This window comes from Coffea arabica, chromosome 10e, assembly GCF_036785885.1.
Source record: "Coffea arabica cultivar ET-39 chromosome 10e, Coffea Arabica ET-39 HiFi, whole genome shotgun sequence".
Classification (NCBI taxonomy): Eukaryota; Viridiplantae; Streptophyta; class Magnoliopsida; order Gentianales; family Rubiaceae; genus Coffea; species Coffea arabica.
Window position 1 is genome coordinate 11,886,942 of NC_092328.1, and position 18,999 is coordinate 11,905,940.

The 18,999-nt window shown below is 34.2% G+C and overlaps 2 protein-coding genes across 2 annotated transcripts; both read right to left on the reverse strand.

Annotated features, from left to right (window-relative positions):
- Positions 1-2,714: 2,714 nt before the first annotated feature.
- LOC113711286 (uncharacterized) lies at positions 2,715-3,206 on the reverse strand. Its single transcript, XM_027234447.1, has one exon. It carries the CDS (start codon positions 3,204-3,206, stop codon positions 2,715-2,717), a length of 492 nt encoding a protein of 163 aa, XP_027090248.1.
- A 513-nt stretch (positions 3,207-3,719) lies between these two features.
- LOC113711287 (protein LATERAL BRANCHING OXIDOREDUCTASE 1-like) lies at positions 3,720-5,441 on the reverse strand. Its single transcript, XM_027234448.2, has 5 exons — positions 5,399-5,441; positions 5,258-5,309; positions 4,865-4,950; positions 4,215-4,495; positions 3,720-4,139 (listed from the first exon to the last, which is right to left on the reverse strand). Exons 1-5 carry the CDS (start codon positions 5,439-5,441, stop codon positions 3,879-3,881), a joined length of 723 nt encoding a protein of 240 aa, XP_027090249.1. The 3' UTR covers positions 3,720-3,878.
- Positions 5,442-18,999: the final 13,558 nt, after the last annotated feature.

Below are 18,999 nucleotides of genomic sequence, written 5' to 3' on the forward strand. Positions count from 1 at the left end.
AATGTAAAATTGAAGAAATAAGTAGTAAGTGTCAGTGTATACCATATGTTGAGTTCAGCAATCTGAGTTATTGGAGGATTGATAAGTATGCAACTGTTGAGCTTTGTTGACAGATTAAAGACTGATATTTTTTGCGCTAATATTTGTTGAGTCCAATGTTATTTATTGACTTGACTTGAATTTGAAGTTGAGGTCGTGCTCAAATTTTATATTGAGAGTTCGTCGAGCTCGAACTCATATTCAAGATTGAAAAAATTAAGTCGAAACTCAGCTCGAGATCAAAATTCGACTCGACTTGGTTCATTTGCAATCCTAATCCCATGCTAGCTCTCTGAATCTTGTCTCGCAAATGTATGTAAGCTAAAGATCAGAACATAATAATGGTTCCGCGTGAACTTGATTTATTAGTTTTCTCATCCATTCTTTGTCTACCAATTATCTATCACCATATAACAGGGATCAATCGATTCCATCCGTTGAACTAGGAATCCGGTGGGTATTCGGTTGGAGTTAATCAATTGATTTGAACATACATTGATTAAACTTGGTCAAAAATTGGATTTGAACCCAAAAAAATCGAGTTTTTAAAATTTTTTGTTTCTCTTTTTTTTTGGATACTGTTTTACATTTTTTATGCAATTTAAAATTTATATGCGACTGATATGTAATTTTGAGTTTTGACATCATCAAAACCATGGTTCGCCATATCGTTCGAGTCCAATTTGACACAGACGAATTATAATAAGAACAGAACTTGCCGTTTGGATACCAACATGCGATACACCAATTACAAGATTTCTTTTATATTTATAAGTATATCACAGGTTTGGAAGCTTTTCTCATGTTCTCTTCTTTTTTCTTGTTCAGATGTTTAGTTTGCTTAGCGAATTTTGAAAATGAAATCAATGCATTCAGTCTAGTGGATTTAGGAAGGATAAAGCAATTAGACAATTAAGCCAAGATTTCACTCTATTTACCAATGTACCATGACATCGACCGCTATGTAAGTTTAACCTTTTATATAACCTACGGCTAATTAATTCATCTTTTTACAAAAGGGAAAATCACTTGTTTCGTCCTTCACATTTCGCAAAAAATATTCTTTTCGTCCCTCACTTTTAAAATGAAGCAAATTCATCCCTGACATTTAAAAATTAAATGTATTACATCCTTGAACCTAATTTTCAATCTGAATCAAACCATTCAATAACCCAGTAATAAATTTCGGAAATAGAATTGATAGATCACTCAGTCAATTCCATCATATTCACATGATATTTATTAAACCAAAAAAATAAAAATTATAACATAAAAGGCCATTCTTTGTCTTGGAATAGTAGAGTTTTTTTTGGATAAATCTTTTCATACACTGTTAGTATATCCGCTTGCGAATCTAGATGTGTATCATAAATATAAAATTTGGTGTTTAAATTTAAATTGAAATGATATGACAGTACATAAAACCGTCAGTGTATACAATGATAATGTAGGAAAGATTAATTTTTCTTTTTGGGTTCATTAAATTTTACATGAATATCAAGTTGAATTAACCAAGTGATCTACCAATTACACCCCCAAAATTTCTAATCAGGTTGATTGGTGGTTTGATTCAAATTGAAATTTGGGTTCAGGAATGTAAGAACTTCAGTTTTTAAATGTCAAGGACGAAATTGTTTCGTTTTAAAAGTGAGGGATGACAAGAATATTCTTGTGAAATGTGAAGGATGAAACCGATCATTTTCCTTTTACAAAATAAAATAATCTAATGAAGAAGTTTCCGAAATCATTTTAGGGACTTAGTAACTCTTAAAAGAAACCATTTTCACTAACTATATATGAAAACTTTACTCTCAGGGAAAGTCAGTGAAAGTATTAGAAACCTCAGAGAAAGTTTCTGAAATTATCCAATGAATCTATGTACCTGCTATTTTTAACCTTTAACCCGGTAACCCAGTTAATTTTGAAATGCCTGCTGCCTGCATGCCCAATTATTTGTCGCATTAATTTCTGAGCCAATAGGTGTTATCTTCAAGTTTTTTCTCCCCATAAAGGGGGAAATTCTTTCTCCCCACCACAGTGGCATTCAGAAATGTAACCACTTCCAAAGTTTAGTATTTCACTCCTTTTGTTCCATTAAAAATGTCATACTTTCGAGTTTGGAATATTCTAAAATGTTTGTCATGTTAAAAAAGTCAAAACTCTTTTTAATCTTTTTTTCAAGATTGTCACTTCCTTAAATTATGTGCATGTTACATTCAAATTCAAATTTTAAATATTAACGAATAAAATTGGAAAGAAAAATACAAACATTACAATCAAATTATAATTTTTAAAAAGTTAGATTTTTGAAACACGACAAACATTCTTTTATTCATATTTTATCTCATTCATTTGCTATGAAGGACTTATGTAACTTGCATTTTAAATCAAACAATGATTTGGCTACCTTGTATAAATTTATAGGAAGATTACGTGGATAAATGCAAAAATCACAGAGGATAAAATGAATATTTATGCAAACCACATGGAAGTTAAGTGAATATTTTGATTTCATTATATACACTTTTTGAGTGTATATGGTATAGTAGCCGTAACTGATTATATGTTCTGTCCATTTTTCTTTCATTTGTGTTTATCTACAATAGATATTGCTTTTTTTTTTTGTCAAAATGATAACATTTGTATTGATTTAAACTTGATAATACAAGAGCACTTTACAAAAGGAGCTCATTGCTCTCATAATCTATTCTTGCTAGATCTTTAATCCAGCCAGGGAAACATGATTCCCAATATACATCATTAACTAGCTTCAAGGCAAACTTTGCTAGCCTATGACACACTTCATTCCCTTCCCTATGTATAAAAGAGAAGTTGCATTGCTCAAAAAACTCCCTCAGTTGTTGTATGTCCTCCAGTATCACAGCACAGTTGCTGTTGTTGCATGAGACGGTTAAGATACAGTCTATCACATTCTTGCAGTCTGATTGTACTTCGATTCTTCTCCAGCCTGCTGCCTTTCCCAATTGCATTGCAGCTCTAATTGCTGCAGCTTCCTCAATTTCTGGTTCCCCCAACTTCTCCTCCATTATGGCCCAAGCTTTCAGCACCTCTCCTTTCCAGTTTCTAGCCACTATTCCTTTACCAGTTCTGATCGATTGTGTTGAGATTGCAGCATCAGTATTAATCTTGTTCACAAAACATTTCATTCCCTTTCTCTTTCTTAAACTAGGTAGGCTGATTCAATAGCTGGTTTGTATGGTAGGAATTTTTTTTTTTGGTTTTACGCTTTGCGGTATCAATTCGAACAAGTGTGTTCATAATCTTTATTCTTTGTTGCATTTAGGACATTAGTTGGATTGAAGAAACTAGAAGGAATTTTTGTACTTTTTCCTTGTAATTTATTTTCTTGTAATCATCCTCTATATTGTTTTCTAGTTTTTTTTTATTAATGAACCCATAACTTTTTACGTTTTTTCTATGAACATATAACCCTGAACTCATGTAAGATATCAAATATTTTATTTGGATGGAATTTAATTTATTTAATTTTTTGATAACTTTTTTTATTTAATTTATTTTACGTTATCTTTGAATTATCTTAAAGTATCAAATTGATGAATAAATGATCCCGTGCATTGCACGGGTGAAAGTGCTAGTTAGCAAGCGGCGGCAGGCTTCAATTGACTTGTCATGTTTAATTTCAGAGAAAAGTAAGCCAATGCAAGAAATACAATACAATTATCATTTGACATAATCTGCTTTACTGTTTTAGTCTTCATTGATTTACAGATACAGAAGAAGTAGTCTTCCAGGGCAAGGTGAATGGCTGAAAACAGATTACATGTTTTACGACAAGCATGCACCAGTACAGCAGCTTCTCAGTTATCAATCTTGAAATGACAAATTTGCACATTTTCAGCATAAAGTTCCTTCAAATTACCGCGCTTTCGGGTTGCAAAATACTTTCCGCAGTTATAGGCCTTATACTTGCGAGGATTTTGCTCATTGATCAGTTCCTCCAAGGGCTCAACCCAAGTATAATGTGCTGGGTTGAAGAAGAATGGAATGGAAAACCTTTCCGTCTCAGAATTCAAAATCGCCCTGTGTTCTACACTTTCATATTTGTCATTGCTCCACACCTGCGCACAATCCGACAAAACAATCAGCTGAATTATTAGTATAATTAGCCTTTTTGTCATTTCTGATGTTGGTACCTGGATAATGTCACCAATATTGATGATATAAGCATTAGGAATTGGTTTCACAAGAATCCACTCTCCGTCATTTTTCCTCTTTACTTCAAGTCCTCCAACATCATCTTGAGCAAGAATGGTCAAAGCCACACCATCGTTATGCCGACCAACCGCCAAAGCCAAATCGGGGCTAGGACAAGGTGGATAATGATTGACCCTGATAATCGGCAGTGGAGATTTGCCTGCGTGGAATGGCGGAGCTGGTGGAGGAATCAAAAGGACGACGTCGTTGAAGTGTGGACCTTATCGGAGTGGAGATGACAACACTACATTCAGGGACTTTTCTCTTTTTGGCTTTTTCAAAGCAATCAACGTCAGATGGAGTTTGAAGGCAGTTAACTCAAAAGTATTGGTATATGAATTAGATCGGTGTGTTAATTTTGGTTCAAAGTTTTAGAGGATAGAGAAAATTTGTGTTAAACCAAACCAATTTGAATTATTAGAAAATTAAAGTACAAATATAGCAGGACACTTGGCGCAATACTAGAGGCGGCATTGGGTTGGAACACGAAACATGCAACCGAGGATCCCAAGTGTTCTTTGGCAACCCCAAGCTCAGAGCTATGAGCTCCAATAACTTGAAAGCCAGTTTTTCCACTTCATGAGCATACTCTTCACAAACTTCCGTGCAAGAATTGCAAATAGTTGTGCAAGAATAGTTGTTGGGTGACAAAAATCTAAAAGAGTGGAAAAGTATCTGCAAATCAGGAGTGGAAATACCTAAAAGATAAGATAATGAGAGATTAAAAAAAAAGTGATTGAGAGCAAGGTTCGCCAACTCGGCCGAGTCATAATCGGAACGGCAGCTACCGTTCCGATACCGATACCCGAAAAGCCGAATACATCATATCCGATTTGAATCGCTCCGAATCAGCCGATATCGTCCGAATTAGAACCATGTAGCAAGATAACGGCCAAATTCTCGGATTCGACTCGGATATGTACTGGTAAACAGGTTTAAACAGCAACTAGGAAGCCAAACCAAACAAAAAATGAACAGACACCGAAAGGACACAAAAGGCATCTCACCACAGCTAGCTACGACTGTTGCAGAGCCTTTTACAAAACCAAACAAAATTCAAACAGAGAACAAAAGGCCACAAAGTGCAATTATATAAGTAAATTATTGTCCTACAATTACAAACGGTGGTCCACCACAGCTATACGGCTGTTGCAGTCCTTTCCCATGCTTTCTTGTTTCCTTTTTCAGCCACAAAGACAAGATTTAGGGGAAAGTGGGGATAAAGGGAGAATCACACCAGCAATTTCTGCGTGATCCATCACTACTTTTTGAGCTTCACTCTAGATTTTGAAGTAATTATTTGGAGAAACAACCCGATCGGTTCTTCAATTTCTTCATCGTCCGGCTGCGGCTCAAAACAAAGGTGACGACAAGCTATTGGAGGAAGACAATAACAGCGGGAAAGGGAAAGCAAAAGAAAGAATAAAGGTGACGGCCGACTCTTCAATTTCTTCATTATTTGGCCGTGAAGGAGGTGAAAAAAGTGAGAAACGGAAATTGGGAAAAAAAATGAAGGGAAGAGTCAGAGAAAGATACGGCTAAAAGTAAAGGGAAGACTCTCGGAGATGCGGCTGCACTAAACAGAAGATGGGCATTTGTACCGAAGCCAGCCATAGGGAAAAAAATTGAAGGAAAAATTAGAAGCACATAAAGTCCAGCTTTGGCCCAATCATCTGGTCACTGCAGTGGATCAATATAGGATGAAAATGTTTATTGAAAATATGGTGAAAATGCTTGCTTCTTTATGTTTTTGCATTTCATAATATTATTTGATAGGTATTTGTTTTTTTTTATTGTATTGAACTAAACACCGCTACTTCCTTTGTGTACCGAGATTTGTATTGTATTATGTAAGATATGATGATTTTATTCTTATATATACTTTTTTATCTCATATAAAATAGAATTAGAACGTACACTTTATTCTAAAATCATTTATTGCTAATGCTATAGGCCTTTATGGTAATGACAGCATTATTTTATTTAATAATTAGTAACTATATATGATAATGTAGGTATTTAGTAAATTTAAGTTGATAATTGTGTATAGCTTTTAATAACTCAAGTGAACCATAGTTATTCTTCTAGTTTCCTGAACTTTTTTGTCCCTTAGAAATTAGTTTTTTTAAAAAAAAAATTTCCATTTTTTCGTAAAAATTTTGTCGCCAGTCTCAATTTAGAGTGCATTTTGAAAAATGTCAAAAGAAACTTCTTGTTTTGAGATGAAAACTCAATAGTTGTGCAGTCAGGCCTAAACGGGGATGGTGGAGGCGCTTTTAGACTTGTAAATGGTTTTGAACTCCTTTTCTAGTAGAATACTGATCAAAATGAATATTGGGAGTAATATGGAAGTCATTAATCTATAATTTTATTAAAAAACATACTTTGTCCAGCCTTTGGTAGTTTTGTGATGGCTTATAGGCCCCGTTTGGTAAGTGAGTTTTTTGGGTGTTTGTCTAAAACTTTACTGTAGTTTATTGTAGAAGTTGTTTAAAAAATTTTTGAAGTATGTAAATTTTTTAATATTTTGAAGTGTATAGTTTAAAATTTTTTAAAAGCCTTTTGAGATTACTATAGTTAAAGTTTTTAAAAAACTTGTAGCAGATAAACTTGGCAAAAAACTTGCCTACCAAGCAAGGCCATAGTTCCAAATGCCATTTCTTTATACTCATAAATACAAGTCCTTTTAAGTTTTTATAAGACTTATTTTTTTCTCAACTAAAATTTAGCAACATTGGAAGTCAAAGATTAAAAAATATATATACATAGAAAATAAATAAAAGAAAATTTGAGGGAGAAAAGAATTCAGGAAAATATAAATTCACAATAAGACTAAAAGAAATTTAATAAATAAAAAATATAAAAATTATATAAAAAATAAAAAAATAAAAGGAAAAAAGAATACAAAAAATAGATTTGGATATTGGATGGAATCAATTTAAACCCATTCCAAAATGATCCTGCCCAAATTAGTTTCGAAACACATATGGATAAGGTTGGGGCTAAACCTATATTATTCGGTCCCATCTCAAATTCAAGCAAATCCCTTCCACCCGCCTATTTTGCCATCTCCGGACAAAATCTTCCCCCCAGAGAACTAAGCAGATAAACTTGATTAACTGAAGACTGAATACTCACACACATGGCCCAAAGTGGTAACATAATGATTAAAATCGAAACGGAAATAGCATGTACGAGACATACAACTGAAAATTTTGATTATTTTGGCAATTACTACTCACGTGTACCAGAAACAATTCTAGTAGAATATAAGGCAAAATACCAAAAAACTTTCCGTAGTTTGATAAATGTTCAATTTAACTCCCTCTAATTTGGAAATCTACACTAACTCCATGTGGTATTGACTGAATTGAAAATTAGATAGAAAGCATCCAATCTAACGGTTGTGTGTAAAATGTTAATATTGCCCCTACTATATGTAAGATGCTTTCCATTCAATTTTCAATTTAGTCGAAATCACAGGGAGTTATAGTGTAATTTTTTCAAACTACAGGGAGTTAAATTGAACATTCGACATATCATAGGGAATTCATTTATATAGGGACAATATTGACATTTCATGTATAACCGTTAGATTGGATGCTTTCCGTCCAATTTTTAAATTAGTTGAAACCATAGGGAGTTGTAATGTAGATTTCCAAACCAGAGGAAGTTAAATTAAACATTTAGTAAATTACTGAGAGTTTTTTGGTATTTTACCCTAGAATATATCATAGCCAGGAAAAACCAAAGTTGAAGGCAAGACACCTATAGAAGGGTTAACATAGTATCACCAAATTCATATATTTTAGACAAATAATATCTTTTACACCGGTAATAAGCACCTCGAACCATTATCAAAGTAGAAGCCTTTTCAATCAAGGGAGCACATGGATTGCAACATAAATGGACTTCAGGAATTAACGCTTGGAAGACATTCACCACATCTACTAGGTAAGGAAAATGTAGTTAAAATTGGAGACATGAATAATATTTTTTTAAACATTGAGATACAGAGAAAAAGAAGATTGACAGCATGTGAAACAATGGACAGAATGTGAAACAATGGAGTGCTAATTTAACAAAAAAGTCGAAACATGTTCACTTGCCGACCACGGGGCTCCATGTCTGATTACCAACATCTTAAAGCTGACCTCTATCTTCAAAGAGTAATGCAACGAAATAAAGTAATTAGACCTCGTTTAATAACCCAATTCAGTACTTAAATTTACTAGATTCAACTTTTAATATGTTCAAACATATTTAATAATAAAAAATTAAACATTAGTATTAATTAAGTGGCGCTAAATTTCTTAGACAAGCCTTACTCCCAAAAAATAAGTGATAAGTTATTTACTTATCACTGAACGTGATATATATTCAAATGTATTTGATTTAATACTTAACAATTCAGTAATTTAATGGATTCAAATTTCAAATTTCAATTTTTAGATTTTAGTTTTACTAATCGCATCCTTTAGTCTTAAATTTAATCCTTTAGAAAACACATAAACCATATTGAAAAAATGTCATAGAAGCAAGTAAATTATGAGACAATAGCACCGTAAAACTCACTTTTCATCAAGATATGGAGCGTAAATCTTGTTTACAACCCAATTCAAGGAGATTCATACGTATGAGTATTGGCAATTCTGCCATTATCCTCCATACATCTCCAGCTCCATGATAAGGACCTGCAACAAGAACAAACATAGTTCCAGGAAGTCGAATGACATCATACCAAAAAAAAGAGTGAGTAGAAATTATTGTAAGGAATCAACTAAAGAACGTTGTCCTCAATGAGAAATATCAGTGAACACCTATGCTGTATAGTCCCTCAAATTGGGATGTTATAGTAACAAAAAAAGAACAGAAATTTGAACTGCATTGAACATCAAAATAATCTAGATTAAGCTAACTGGTGAACAGTGAACTGAAGAGCAACAATCCCATTACCAAAAAGGTTCAAATTTTGCTAAAATTAGTCTACTTATTTAGTCAATTCACATATGAATTACACAAACCAATACAAACTTATATTAAAAAAAACCCAGAAAAGTAAATCAGAACCTAGCTTAAATATACACTGAAATTCATTGTATACAAGCAAAAATAATTACAGTCAAAGAAGAGATTTTTCCTACCAAGTAAATTGCATAGGGATAAATTACGAAGACTAAAAATGGAAAAATCCCAAAAGATTCATAGATTTCACATCATTTCTTACAAATTCTATATTATAAATAGAATGCGCAAAAAAAGAGGTAACATTTTTTTTAAGGGACAAGGAATCCATTGCCACCAGCAACAACTTAATTTCAACAGAATCTGTAATTAAAATACCATCTTACTAAATTGTTTCATAAATCACCATCTAATTAATTGCAAAATACTTCAGGGAACAACACAAACTAATTGTCATAAACATTAACTCATACCTAAATAGCATAATTATTGTTAGTGAAGCCGACACAATCAAAAAATATGAAGTCTCAGACACAAATGCAAACATGAAATAAAAAAAAGAAAATAATAAAAGTAAACAAAAGAAATCAACATCAAAACCAGCTGTAAAAGTGACCGTATTTCTTTTTTCTTCACCTGAAGCCTCTAGCAACTCGAGCTATAGATGATTCACCACATCAGCATCAAGCCTCAAACATTACCACCATATATTTTACCCTATTAAATCACCCATCTTGGATGCTTTAATTTGCGCTTCGAGAAGAGGTAATTTCAAGATATCTGATGCTTTAATTTCGATCTCAGAGGTAATTTGAGGATGGTAAATAGATGGCAAACCAGTTTCTAAGTTAAATCCCAAATTAAGAATCAAAATTGTAAATTAAATTTCACAGCATGTTTTTATGAAAGAGATAGAAATTGATTGAGATTTGAGAGAACGTCTTGGGAGGCAACACGACTAAAGACGGGAAGAATCGGTGCGGAGAAGAAAAGGTAAATGGAGGCAAACTAAGATGGTACCGAACAGGAACTGGGCAATGGAGTTGTTCACAGTTTGAATTAACAAGATAACTTGCTCAAAATTCAATAATAAGCAATATTAATAATGAAGCCGATAAGAATTCAACTTAATGGTACTACATTGATCAGAATAAGGAGATTACAGAATTGGCGGGAAAAGGAAAAGGGGATGAACAAGAATGAAGCAAATCAGAAGGGGACAATGCTCAGGGAATGATCCCTAACAATGACTAACAAATTCCTACTTTTCTCATCTCTGATCCTGACTATATATAGCTAACTAACAACTAATTTCCTTAGCTCTTCCAATCCAACTTGTCCACGTGGCTTGGTTAACAGAATCTGTTGCAGGTCCACTTGCTCTCTAAACTCACGTTTCTTGAGCAGTTTCTCAGTAAAGGCGTGATCCTGGTTCCATGCTTTCTCTTGCCTCATTCGTTAACTTTCACGCCTTCTTTGCTGAGTACACGCCTTCAATTCTTGCTTCCACGCCTTCAGCTTTATTTAGCGAAATTCTATTTCATGACAATTGCTCCCCCTTCAATCAATCTTGTCCTCAAGATTGAAATTCAGGAAACTCCCTCTCAATCTTTTCTGCATCCTCCTATGTGGCCTTAGCGGGTGTGGTTCCCCACCAATGGATGAGCCATTGCACAGCTGCTACATTCCTCCTCTTGATGATTTTGCGATCTAGAATAGCTGTTGACTCCACCCTCAAATGACCCTTCCCATCCATGTTTGGTAGTTGGAGTACAGGAATTGCATTTCCCCTACCTTTCTCTTCAACAATGATACATGAAACACAGGGTGAACTTTGGATCCCTCAAGTAGCTTCAGCTTATATGCAACCTTAGTCTGCACCAGTTTGTTGAACTCCTCGATGGCCTCCTGTGGATTTTCCTCTCCAAATCTTTCACAAACTACCATGGCCAGCTCATTCCATGGAACTGCCCTTCTTTCAGAAAACATTCCATGGAACCAAATATCTGTTCTGTCCTTAAGGTAGAGTTATGCAATATCAGACTTCAATTCTTCCTCTACTCCATGGATCTGAAAATACTTATTAGCTCTCTTAACTCATTCCCTGGGATTTGTCCCATCAAACAAGGAAAAGTCCTTCCTAGGCAGTTTTGTTCCCCGTCTTCTCTCAGCTTTCTCATATTTTCCCTTAACCACCTCCACTATCTGGTCATTTCCAGAGCTGCTCCCCCCTTACTTCCTTCCCTTTATCATTCAATTTGGACATAATCTGTGCCATCATGTTCATCGTTCCCTCATATTTTTGATATAAGTTTTTAATGGCTTTCTCTGTGCTCTCCTGGCTATGCTCCTTTGTCCTCACAACCTGCTCTATCCCATCATTTCTATAGGCAAAGGTTCTTACTACACTTCCTAGCTCAGTCAGATCCCTCCTCAGTGTCTCCTCCTGAGTCTTAGTCATCCCGCTGGCTCGTAGTTGCGCTCTGATACCACCGTGATGGTATGGAACAAGAATCAGGCAATGGAGTTGTTCACAGTTTGAATTAACAAGATAACTTGCTCAGAATTCAATAATAAGCAATATTACTAGTGAAGCTGATAAGAATTCAACTTAATGGTATTATATTGATAAGAACAAGGAGATTACAGAATTAGCGGGAAAAGGAAAAGGGGATGAACAAGAATGAAGCAAATCAGAAGGGGACATTGCTCAGGGAATGATCCCCAACAATAACTAACAAATTCCTACTTTTCTCATCTCTGATCCTGACTATATATAGCTAACTAACAACTAATTTCCTCAGCTCTTCCAATCCAGCTTGTCCACGTGGCTTGGTTAACAAAATCTGTTGCAGGTCCACTTGCTCTCTGAGTTCACGTTTCTTGAGCAGTTTCCTTGTAAAGGCGTGATTCTGGTTCCACGCTTTCTCTTGCCTCATTCGTTAACTTTCACGCCTTCTTTGCTGAGTGCACACCTTCACCTCTTGATAAAGCCATGATTCTTGCTTCCACGCCTTCAGCTTTATTTAGCTAAATTCTGTTTCATGACACAAACCTCGATAACCTTGCTTCCTCTGTCATCCGATTGCCGCAATGTAGAGAAGTAAGAAGTGGGAGGCGAAAGGAGCAAAAAGATAGAAACTGGCATGGCTGCACGGATGCCCCGCCAAGATCTGTCTGACCAGCAAAAGGATGAAGAGAAACCGATATGGCTGTATGGATGTCCTACCAAGATCTAGCTAGCCTCTATCATCAATTGTGCTTTATAAATCATCATGAAATGCTTCAAAGCAACTCCACAAGGACATGCATGGAGATGCACCACGAGGACATGCAGTTCGAAACCTTTATTAACTAGTGTGGTTTATAAACTCATGAGGGAATAAAACTATAAAAGATGCGTGACACAAGAGAGCGTAGGTTATGGAGATCGGGTCAGAAACTCTCTATCCAAGTTTGTAGAGAGATGCAGAGAAATTGCTAAGAGGCAACTAAATGACTGAAAAAGGAACAAGCGAGAAGAAGACAGTGAAAGAGGAGGAGGAACGAAGAAGGAGTCTCTGCAATTTTGATGGTTGTCGGTGAATCGCCTCAGGCCAAAGAAATATGACCGGCGAATGGCTGATAGGGCATAATTTGTTATTAATTTTATGGTTAATTTCCCTCTTTGTCCTTACCAAATATTGTTTTAATTGTTGAAATATACTTATATTTAGTATTTGGACCTAATTATAGGAAGTGGAGCAAAAAATACTAAAAGTGGTGACTTTCTTGAGAAAATGCCGTGCACATGGGAAGCCTTGAGAATCCTTGCAAATTCGGCTCCAAGATGTGCTAAACCAATGCCTTTCCTTTCGTGACTAGTAGTTTACTAGCATTAGGAAACAAGAAAGAAGGAAACTTCAGTAGTTGCCTTATCTCTTTGTTTTCCTTATTTGGTGGGAAAACCGACGAGATGAGAGACTAGTCATTGTTTAGATTAGGGAGATTCTTCTATTATTCGTCTTCGTCCCGAGGCCGCAAGACAGGAGATAATTCCTTCTTTATGCTTTTACTCTTCTTGCGTGAAACATATTAGGGGCTGCTTGGTTAAAGGGTTTGGGAATCACATAATGAAATAAACCCCTTATTTGTTGCTTGGATTAAGCCTATTGGAATGCAAATTTTGGAATCATTTCTAAAAATGGGACTTATCCCATTACCGAACAAATTGGGAGGTTTTGGACAAAACCCTCAACTCATTCCCTTATACAACATTTTTGACGGACATACCCATCACATATAAAACTCCTTTACCCTCTCTTTCTCTCCATCACACGCTGCTCTTTCTGTTCTTCTTCTTCATCAGTTTTACTATCTATTATTCTTCATCATATAGTCTTCATCTGTAATCCAAAATCTCTTGAAAAAAATAGATCTAAAATAGATCTAAATGGATTAATAGTGGGCAAATATCTTCAGTGAGCAAATTGTTCAACAAGATTTCCACGAGAAAGATCTCTAAGAAAAATTGAAGAAAACCCTCAATCTCGGCATCGGTGATGTGTTGATTTGAACTGTCGTGGCTCTGGAATTATGGGTGAATTCCTAGAATTGGAGTGAAAAGGGATCAGTTCTGATTGGTTGGTTTTTTGTATTGATTACGATGACGAGATAGTCGGGATTAAAGATTGAATCTCAAATGGACTTATGGCATTGTAAGCGTTTGAGATTTTTTGGACTGCATTTGAATTCTCTGGGATGCAATTGTGTGGCTTTGGTTGTCATTGTTTTGGTTCTTAGAGCCGTCCTAATCTCTCCTTTCGCTGGTTTTGGAAGGATAGAACAGAACAAGTTGGTATTTTTTCGTAACAATTCTTTGCCACAAAATCTGCAATTACAGATTGGAAACCCAAATCCAAGACTTTGTAGGCTTTGTGATTTAACATTATTCTGATTTTATCCAACTAATAAATTAGCTGATGGAAAAATGGATAATTTATGGAGGAAAGCCATAAAGAGCTGGTGTTTTATTGGAAAATGAGTTTATTTTTATTTTATCCGATAAATAAATTTGTTTATGGGAAAATGGGTACTCTGTTCTTATAATGGAGAAAAGTCATAAAGAGCTGGTGTTTTATTGGAAAATGAGTTTATTTTTATTTTATCTGATAAATAAATTTGTTTATGGGAAAATGGGCACTCTGTTCTTATAATAGAGGAAAACTATAAAGAGCTGGTCTTTTATGGAAAAATGATACTTTAATAATACTTTATGGGCCATTTTTTTTTTAAAAAATATTTAATTTATCTTAAATAGATAACCTATCTATTTCCTTTTTGTAAGCATATTACTGTAACACTTTTTCAGTTTTACTTACAAACATTGATATATTTATCATAAATTAAATGTTTGAAAGTAAAATATCCATAAAGAGCCGGTACTTTAAATGTTTTATAAGAATTGTTATATCAGGGGTAACTATGAAATTTAATTGCATTTAATTCCGAAACACTCATCAAACCAAGCATCAGGAATTGGAATGATGCTAATTCTAATGTGTGAACCAAGCTAGATATTGGACTGAAAAGTTTAATTCCAAAATCAGAGTCTATGATTCCATTTCCATTTCCGATTCCAATCTGTGAAACAAGCATCCCCTTAGATTGTTTTAAGAACAAAGTTTGATGTTCATGAATTCTACTAATTCGAGTGGAAATTTCTCTATGAGGCGTGGCTAAGTTCCTCATCTAGTCGAAGGTCAACTTGAAGACTTGGTTCCAAACATTTGTGAAATCGAATTATTTTACTTATTTCTTTTATTCATTGGTATTTGTACATTTTCTAGTTAACTTCTTATGATTGTTTTATTCTTTGAATGTCAAGGGCTCGATATTCGAATTAACCTAATAATCTACTGTCAGATTAATTGATTGAATCCGTAATTGTTCAATTGATTAATACCAGTGGCGACTAGCATGATTAGTTTCATGTTAGGGAAACATATGATCTAACTTAAACGAACCCTCGTAGCATGTTTGTTGGTTAGGGTTGGGCTTTTCTAATTCTTATTGCAATCGAGAAATTAAATCCTATAGTCTTATCTATGGTTATTTCTTGGTTAGGAAAATAGTTAATGGTCGTACCTTGACTATCGAAAAAGTAAGGAAAGGCTGGTTGTTTATCACGTGTATGACAACTATAATCAATCTATTAATGAGTAATTAAATTATCTTTACATCAATGATCAGTTGAATGGACTGTGTCTGAAAAGTTGCACCTTTGGCTAGAGTCGTATTGGTTATTGATTAATTCTTGTTTATTTATATTAGTTGTTTCATTAGTTAGTTAATTAGTTATTTTATATTCTCCAAAAATTCCCCATACTTCGGACTTTGGAAGAAACGAATTATCCCCAATTCCTGTGGATTCGACCCTACTCACCGTTATATATAAAATTTGTATTTTTCTTGAATAGGTAATTATTATTGCACAGACTCGACACCTGTCAATGGCTTACAAAAACAACCCCCAACATTCAACCCAAATTACAGCAATTGCCTCAAAATAAAAGGTCCAATTAGGAATCAAATAAGGGAACAAAATAAATTTAGAGCATGGAATCTTATGGTGCAAAGAGCCAGAACAAAGTCATTATGGTGCAAGCAGAAAATTGGAAGGAATATCATATGTGACATTCTTCATTTATCATTAATATGATTATCTTTCTTTCGGTTCTTTATCAGTTTCTATTCCTTTTACTGAGGAATTTAGCGTGACAGCTTTTTCTATATGCTCATGAATGCACAAGCATTTGAAAATATAGATAATGTCAAAAGGATTACCCCTCTCAACCACAGATAGTCGAATAGAATGAAGTAAGTTTATAATGCAGCAACAAGCTCAATAACTTCCTCAATTTAAATTGATAGGTTAAAAACCAGCTATTTCAATTACTCCACATGCTTTTCAAGTTTTCAAATAAGAATTGCTCATAAGCTCTTGCTGTCAGCCTACTTAACTTCGGCCCCTTTTGACAAGTGAGTTTTTTGGATGTTTGTCTAAAATTTTACTGTAGTTTATTGTAGAAGTTGTAGAAAATTTTTTTGAAGTGTGTAAATTTTTGAATATTTTGAAGTGTATAATTTAAAAATTTTGAGAAATTTTTTGAGGTCACTGTAGTTGAAGTTGTTAAAAAACTTGTAGCAAACAAACTTGGCCAAAAACTTGCTTGCTAGACAAGGCCTCTATTTTGTAACTGAAACATCTATACTTCCATTCCTCAAATTCATCATTGTCGTGAACCCTAAATAGGACTAAACGAATGAGAGTTTTAGAAGGAGATTGAAAAATTATTGTGAACATAAACTACAAAGAAATTAAAGTGCAGAAAATTGTTAAATATTTCCACACTCGATGCATGCATATCAAATCATGTGGCTACCTAAGATGAGTTAACAACCGCATCCGGTATTTATGATTTAATCAGACCTCCATAGATGGATACGATGCAAATAACAAGGACGTTCAACTAGCAGAGAGAGAACATATCCAAAAGAGTTGAACCTAGATTAAAACTGTCAAAATGACAAGCAGAATTAATTGATTACCAATAATAAAGAAATTAATGGAATAGCTACGATTCAACAAGTAAAAAGAGGATCTCAACGATTGCTTGCAATTTGTTTACAACTTGATCTAATCCAGTTCGTTTGAGACACAAGTAAAAGCTAATCGTTGTATGCAAGCAAATATGAGAGAGAGAGAGAGAGATCAAGTATGGACGCTAATCGAGAGCGATCAAGTATGGACGCTATTCAAACTCCTTTATTATTTAGACACTCATAAATTCAAGTCAAGTAAATCTAAACTACAAACATATGAGAAAATGAAGTGAAAACTACAATAGAAAGCTCCTAGGGAATGGAAATCCTAACCACTCTTTGCTAGCAAGATTACTTGGGTAATTGAACACTACTACCTCAGTTAGTTATAACATAATTTCTTTATGTATGTGAAAACTACCCTCGTAGTGAATCAACTATACTTATAACTAATCCATACCTACTCTCGTGGTTATGAAATTAGGTATAAGTTCATGAACTTCTATGAAATTTCTATAAAACAAGTCATAAACGTGCATTTCTACTTTCGTGAGTGTACTACCTAAGTTTAGCATTTCTTTGAACTAATATTGAATTGCAACTATCATTGATAATCTTCAAATAATCACAACTAATGGCCAGTTAATCATGATTGAAGGAACAAAAGTAATAAATAACTAACTCAAAACATTAGCATCAATCTCCCAAGCAAATCTCACAAACAAATCATAGCAAGTTCATCCAACCCAAGGCATGAAACTTTAGCTAATCATAAAGCAAATGAAAAAACAATCCAATCTTGTATTAAAACTAACAAAGAAATAAAATACAAGAGTTAAAGTGTTAGGAGAGATCAAATGCTTGTCACTAGAGCTCAACTTCTCCATCTTCAACCTCAATCTTCATTCAGGGTAGCTAATACAAAGATGGAATGATTAATCTACTACTACACTAACCTAATCTAACCTATGATCTAAAATCTGGTTAAGATCTACATGATTGTGGTGGTTTTTCTCCTTGTTTTCCTCCCTTTTTCTCCAGAAATTTCATCCATGAGAAACCCCATTCATAGGGAAAAGGAAAGGCTCAATTATTGTGAAAGTTAACCAAGTTGCAGCTTTTCTCGAACTCAAATTCGGCTGAGAATTCGTGGATGGATTGTTGGCTAGATTTCTCCCCTGTTTCAACTAAAAAATTGCTCAAAAGTAGCCTTCAAAGAGGATCCACGAGGTGATCTCCAGACTTGAGGTCCGCGGATCCCTCATTTTGCTTTGGTGTTCATTAGTCTTCTGCTATCTACCTACAATCCGTCCAGGAATCCGGGTCCAGAATTATATGAAAATTTTTCCATGAAGAAAGTTGAATTAGCTCTTGTGCAAAATAGAAAAGCTATATTCCTTTGAAATAGCTTTCCCATGGCTAAAGAATCAAGTCATTTTGAGATTTGGAGACTGAATTATGACCAAAATACTAATGACTAGTCAGAAAATATTGTAGGAGAAAAGCACTTCAATAATTTGGACTTTTGACTATGAAAATGTGAGAACTGGATTTTGTTGTCTCATAAGAATTGTAGCCCTTCCTCTTAACTTTAAAATGGTTTAAGAATCATCTTAATCCAAACTTTTTACCTCAAGTTATAGCCAATGTAGCAAAATATATCATTGCTGCCAATACTTTTCTTCTTGTTTCTTGCTTGCATTTCATCCTTTGGTCCTTCATGTCACATGATTTTCACTTCAAATCATCAAAAATCACGTAAGTATCTTTCCACTTCTCTTCAATGGATGATTGAATTATCAAAACCTATAAAAACATGAAATTTCCGCACTTAAGTCCATAGAAATGCAAATTTTCTCAATTAACTACCAAAATGCAAAACTTAACTAAACACCTGGCTATTTGACTTGAATTTGAATGAAAACACACTAAAATACATATACGTAACCACACGTATATATGCAAAACAAGCACTTATCTGTTCTTTTTATTGTTAGAAAATAAGTCTACTAATAAGTAGCTACTGCTGATGCCTAATTCAACCGAACCCATTAATCTCTTTACCATACTCAGTACAAATAAAAACTCAAACAATCATTTTTGTTCAGTTTTAAAACTACTAATTTTTATCCCTTTCTGATTTTTTTAATTATGCATTTTGTAATTTTTATCCCT